At 38.9% G+C, this 6,545-nt stretch overlaps 1 protein-coding gene across 2 annotated transcripts; it reads left to right on the top strand.

The window, feature by feature from the left end:
• Positions 1-1,548, top strand: gja8b (gap junction protein alpha 8 paralog b). 2 transcript variants are annotated; one of them, XM_057332716.1, is made up of 2 exons: positions 1-872; positions 921-1,548. In XM_057332716.1, exons 1-2 carry the CDS (start codon positions 1-3, stop codon positions 1,135-1,137), a joined length of 1,089 nt encoding a protein of 362 aa, XP_057188699.1. In that variant the 3' UTR covers positions 1,138-1,548. The 2 variants fall into 2 exon arrangements, with proteins under 2 accessions (XP_057188699.1, XP_057188698.1); XM_057332715.1 differs by having other exon boundaries at positions 1-1,548.
• Positions 1,549-6,545: the final 4,997 nt, after the last annotated feature.

Below are 6,545 nucleotides of genomic sequence, written 5' to 3'. Positions count from 1 at the left end.
ATGGGTGACTGGAGTTTCCTTGGCAACATCCTCGAGGAAGTCAACGAGCATTCTACTGTAATCGGTAGGGTGTGGCTTACCGTACTCTTCATCTTCCGAATCCTCATTCTGGGCACGGCCGCAGAGTTTGTGTGGGGCGACGAGCAGTCGGATTACGTGTGCAACACGCAGCAGCCCGGTTGCGAGAACGTTTGCTACGACGAGGCCTTCCCTATTTCGCACATTCGCCTTTGGGTTCTCCAGATCATCTTCGTTTCCACCCCATCTCTGGTGTACGTGGGCCATGCCGTCCACCACGTACACATGGAAGAGAAACGCAAGGAAAGAGAAGAGGCAGAACTCAACAGGCAGCAAGAGATGAAAGAGGAGAGGCTTCCGCTCGCACCTGATCAGGGAAGCGTCCGCACGGCCAAGGAAACCAGCACGAAGGGCAGCAAGAAGTTTCGTCTGGAGGGCACGTTGTTGAGGACCTATATCTGTCACATTATCTTCAAGACTCTCTTTGAAGTAGGCTTTGTGGTGGGTCAATACTACTTGTACGGCTTCCGAATCTTGCCGCTGTACAAGTGCAGCCGTTGGCCGTGCCCGAACACGGTCGACTGCTTCGTCTCGAGACCTACAGAGAAAACCGTCTTCATCATCTTCATGCTGGCCGTGGCTTGCGTCTCCCTCTTCCTCAACTTTGTAGAAATCAGCCATTTGGGGTTGAAAAAGATCCACTTCGCATTCCGTAAGTCAGCCAGGTCCCAAGACGAGGGACCCGGTGTTGCCGAGAAGGCGGTGTCCACCATCCAGAAGGCCAAAGGCTACAAGCTGTTGGAAGAGGACAAGACCACGTCGCATTTCTTCCCCTTGACAGAGGTGGCGGAGCAGTTGCCGGCACCCTACGCGCCATTTGAGGAAAAATCAGATGAAGCAAGTGCATCTAAGAAAGACGTGTCCAAAGTGTACGACGAGATGCTGCCATCCTACGCCCAGACTACTGTGATAGGGCCGAGTGCGGCAGGCATCCTACGCCGAGATGAAGACGAGGACGAGCTGGCCATGGAAGCCAGTGAGACGATAGAAGATACAAGACCCCTCAGCAGTCTAAGCAAGGCCAGCAGCCGTGCGCGGTCGAATGACTTGACAGTATAAATGATGTCGAACTGAATTGGAAGTGCAGCGATCGAAATTGTAATTTTGTGAAAGAGCCTATAAAGTAAAAACAAGCGAGGGGCGGGCTGGCAACGGCACTGAGATGACACTTATAATACCAGCTTGTTATTTTAAAGAAAAACAATTTGGAAAAAAAAACCATGCTATGCAATTTGCGTGAGGAAACTTGAGAGTTTGATTCATTTTTTATACAGTATTTTTTGTACTGTTTTTATCAAAGAGGTATAAAGTTAACAAACCAAAGTTAGACATCAGCTGCGTAGAAAAACATATTTACCAATCTATGTGCCGTTTTTGAACAGTAACATTTTCTATCCAGAATTTTCCTCATCGAAGGTAAGATTCTGATGTTTACATTTTTGGATTAGCCATTAGTTAAACGTCGTATGTGATATTTTGTTATTACGATAAGAAGACTGTCAGGGCATAATGAATTTCACCTCAATAACTTTAACCATACATGATTATTACTCGACTGAACTTATTGATTTGTGTTTAAATCGTACTGGAATGTCCAGTGTGGATGTGTTTATAAGTGACATAAAACAAATGCTGAAAATTTCCTTGCACATGCAGTAGTTCATCATCGCACGCTAAAGAATTGTAAACTTTTAATTGAAAAGAAATCACCACAGTTGATAGATGTCAAGTGTAAAAGTGTTTAAGTTTCACTCACTCACTCACTTTGAGTTTTTTTTTGTGCATTTATTGATCAAAAAGACTAAGTGTTTGCTAGACTTTAGTGTATTTAGCCATAATAAAGACTGCACGGCACATTCTTTTTGTCTCACCGCGTTTGCAAAGTACAAGAGACAGTATAACACGATTGTGTCATTATAAAAAACAACTTGAAAATTGTTTTCTCTCTTTGACCCTTGATTTTAAAAACGGCCATTTTAAAAGCTGCAATCTGTAACTTTTTAGGCTGAAGTAAATGTATTGATGTAACTTAACTTTGTAAAGCTTACGTTTCAGACAGAGATGGCGATAGAGGGAAAGATTTCATATTATTATCATTATTATTCAAAATGATGAATTGCAGCTTTAAAACATTTTTTAAAAAGTAAAAAGGTTCCACCATTTAAACTATCTATGTGAATCCGTGTCTTTTGTTTCAAACCATGCCTTGGACATCAGTGTGATATACAGTATAACGCACGAAAAAATAGCTTATGATCTGTCATGTACAAGTTCAGTTTCCTCATTCTTGTTTTCATTATGTTGCTCTTTTACTTTACACTGTAAGCCGGTGAACCTCTGACGTCTCCATGCCTCTGTTGTGCAAATGATGTGTATGACAACAGATGTGTTAAGATTGTTTAACCCTGCAAATAGTTTCATAACATATATTTATATCTGGTGTTAATATAAAATGGTGTCATATGTTGCTGGTGAAAAAAAGAAAAAGACCAACAACCTAAAGAATGGCATGAACACATTTTTTATGGCTTTCACATGCTGTATACACTTCCAGTGTTCATCCACTCCTGATTATGAAATCACCCATAATGCTTTGGGCAGACTGCATGAAGCGGAAGTACAGACCGACACTTAAACAGCACAAGGGTTAAGAAGGTGCTTTAACAAACTGACAGATATAATAAATCACAAACAAAGAGCAACATTGATCATTTTGCCTGCTTGTTACTGTACCAAAGGATGTGATTGTTTGAAATGCAGATGTTATACAGCATTTGTCTCTAATAAACAGATTAGAAATATCTCATTGCCTTCTGTTTTCTGAGAACTGGTTAGTGGAAACTTACACTGCTCAGATAAGTGCAGACAAGGGTCAGATAAATGCATGCAATGACAACGATTTTTAAAGTAGGTTTTTTGTTTAGTGAATTTAACAAAGAAGAGGAAGAAACACTGAGCTGTGACACCAACACATTTGTGACATTTAAAGACGTGCAGAAAACAACAGCTTCTTTGTGGTTGTCATGTAGGCTAAAGTGACACTTTTTTGTTTCAACGACTGTTCCATCCCCATCTCCTCCATATCTGCCTGTATCTCTGTGATCATTTTAATAGAATCCTGTTACGCATCATGAACCGTTCTGGTTCCCCAGGTGGGGGAACATGTATTGCTGCGCTCCCGCTCTGTCCATGCATGGCTGAGAGTTTGCCCAGAACGGTTTCATTCCGCCAACCTTAAATATTGCTATTGTTTAAATATTTGACGACAGTGGTCCTGACAGAAATGACATTTAATGTGACTGGAAATAAATGTGATACATTTTTATTACTGTAAATAAAATGTATATTTGTAACAATATTTGTATAATAATTAAGTGGCGAATTGCTCCAAATTATAAAAAAGATGTTGAATGTATTTTTTAATAATTTTACATGTTTTATTTATTTAACAGAAAGATAATTTTGCTAGCTTTTATTTTGATAATGCGATAATATCGTTGCATGAAAATGAGCCTCATTTCTTTTGCCTCACACCTACACGCTCATGCCATTGCAATGGTACTCTCATGTTTACTTATTTATGTTTGTTTCTTTGAAGTACCTTGAGTTGGAGTCAACACCAGATTAATATACCACGGTACAGTTTCGGTACCATCACTTATGGTATCTTTTTGTGAAGGTTTGCTCATAGCTCTCCTCCGCCCCTGTTGATTTATGGTAAATTAGCGTCAATAAAGAAGTAAGGAAATACTGCGAAAAGGTTTTTGGCATCGCTTAATAATTAATTGGTTATTTCATTTTGAATAGTTTAATACGCTTTTCGGGGGTATTTCTGTTGTATTTTAGAAAGGGTGTAAATATTTGCGAGAGGACTTCCTGTGTGAGGTGGCTGATAGGAAATGTTTTACCGCAGACAACACATGCAGACGTGCACTTAAGAGCTACATGGACAGGTTGCCAACTGAAATTTAAAGGTAAGATTTATTATGATCATCTGCAATGGTTTACACTAACATTTGGTGTCTGTAGGTTAGTGTAAATAGATTTTTACTAATCTACTAATCTTGTACAGTGTGACATCTTGAATTCAGCAGATGAATGGATAATGCATTGGGTTTAAACGGATCAGAAAACAAAAGGTAAGCTTTATTGTTATAGCTCTCTGTACTAAAGAAAGACAAAGCTAAAAAAACAACATTTACTAATTTAAGTAACGTGTTTGTCATCTGTTAATGTAAAAAGCAGTCATGCAGCCTGTTGCGTAACCTAGTTGTAACTGGGACTAAAAGTGCTAAAAAAGTCATTTGCCACAAGTGCAAAATAAAGTCGCCTTAAAAATATAACACATTGAAAGATGTCTAAGCAAAATAATAATGTAATACATTTTTCTTCTTTAGTCTTATAATAAAAGTACAGCCAGAAGTGACACCCAGAGTCTTCATGGATTTCAGCACCTTTTTGAGGATAACCGTGCTTACTTTGCTTTGGTGTTTCGTTGTTGTGTTGGCATTTGCCACCTGCTTATTTATTTTGAAAAATCGGAACAAGTGAGTGCAAGCTTTTTGTGGGATTGACATGTGAGAGGTTTATTCTAAAAATACAATAAGACACGAAGAACAATTCATTGAGAAGACTAAGATGACTTTGAATTATTTTTCATTTAACAGGGACAAAACACACTCAACACATCATGAGGATGAGGTGAGAGAATTTATGACAGACGGATAGAGAGACAGATAAATTGCGTTTTGCATCATGATTGCAGTATTCACCATCATTGCTTATTGTCTTTTCCACATAAAAGGCCTTGGAGTCATGCACTGCACAAAATGAGGTAGGGCCTGAGAGAACTCACATCACCCCAACAGTAGTATCACGCCTGACAGCACAGCAGCTATTTATGCCACAGGTCACTCATTTCTGCTCGAACTTTATTTTCAGATCTCCATAAAGACGAGAAGAAAAGAAAGACATAAAAGTTACGCAGAGAAGGTCAACTCTGTTTACTATGAATGGTTTTCAGACCGTGCGCCAGAGAGGAACAATCACAGAGGAAATCATTTAAACGATTATCCCCAAACACAGATGAATCAACAGCTGTAAACACCTTTAAACTTGTTTTTGATGCATTTCCTGTATTCTGACCAACAGCACCACCTAGCGGTGTACCGTTTTCTATTAACCACAGCACACGTAAGAACACTTCACGTAGGGGATGTTTTTCCGCTTTAAGCCGTTTGTTTACCTTGCATACATAGATGCATGAGGAAGCTCGGGACCGTTTGTCAGGAGCTGGGAATTACCTTTGTATTGTGTTGACCATGGTCTTATCTAAAAAACTGCTCAACTGAAAAAAGTCGCCTACGTCATGGATGAGTAAATTAAAGGGACATTTCACCCAAAAATAAATATCCGGTCATCATTTACTCACCCTTAAGTTGTTACAAATCTAGATACATTTCTTTGTTCTGATGAGCACAGAGAAAGCTATTTGGAAGAATGCTTATAACCAACAGGTCTTGGCCATCATTGACTACCATAGTAGGAAAAATGACAATGGTAATGAAAGGTGCCCCAGGACTGTTTGCTTTCCTACATTCTTCAAAATATCTCCTTTTGTGTTCAACAGAATTAAGGAATTTAAAAAGCAATTTTTCCTACTATGGTAGTCAAAGTGTGTTAAATGTAAGTCAAGAACTTGTTTGCCTAAAGGTCCAGTGTTGAAACTTAGCAACATCTAGTGGTGAGGTTGAGAATTGCAACCAACAGCTCACTACACCCCCTTCTTTTCAAAGCACTACGGTGGCTGACAAAGATGCCATCACATTTTCGCTTCTTTGCCGAAGGAGATAACTTATTTACGAAAAACGCTCTGTAGAGCAGTTTGTCCGTGTAGGGCTACTGTAGAAACAACATGGTGAATTCCATGTAAGGGGACCCGCGGTGTATGTAGATAGAAATAGCTCATTCTAAGGTAATAAAAACATAATGCTTCTTTTTGTAAGGTCTTTATACACCTCTGAAGACATAGTTATGCATATTATATTGAATTTCTGTCAATAGATTCAAGAGAAAAAATTACACACAGCACCTGTAAGTGGCAAGTAATAAATTATCAAAATACATTTGCGACCCTGGACGACAAAACCAGTCTTAAGGGTCAATTTTTCGAAATTGAGATTTTTACATCTTCTGAAAGCTGAAGAAATAAGCTTTCTATTGATATATGGTTTGTTAGGATAGGACAATATCTGGCGGAACAACAACGGAATCTGAGGGTGCTAAAAAAGCAAAATATTGAGAAAATCGCCTTTGAAGTTGTTCATCTGAGGCACTGTAGCAGGCCATCCACTCACAAAAAGAAAGTTTTTATACATTTAGGAAATTTATAAAATATCTTCATGGAACACGATCTTAACTTAATATCCTAATGACTTTTGGTAAAAAGAAAAATCTGTAATTTTTAC

Source organism: Triplophysa rosa, linkage group LG4 (genome assembly GCF_024868665.1).
Source record: "Triplophysa rosa linkage group LG4, Trosa_1v2, whole genome shotgun sequence".
NCBI lineage: Eukaryota > Metazoa > Chordata > Actinopteri > Cypriniformes > Nemacheilidae > Triplophysa > Triplophysa rosa.
The sequence above is the reverse complement of the archived record's forward strand: the minus strand, read 5'-3'. Positions and strand labels throughout refer to the sequence as shown.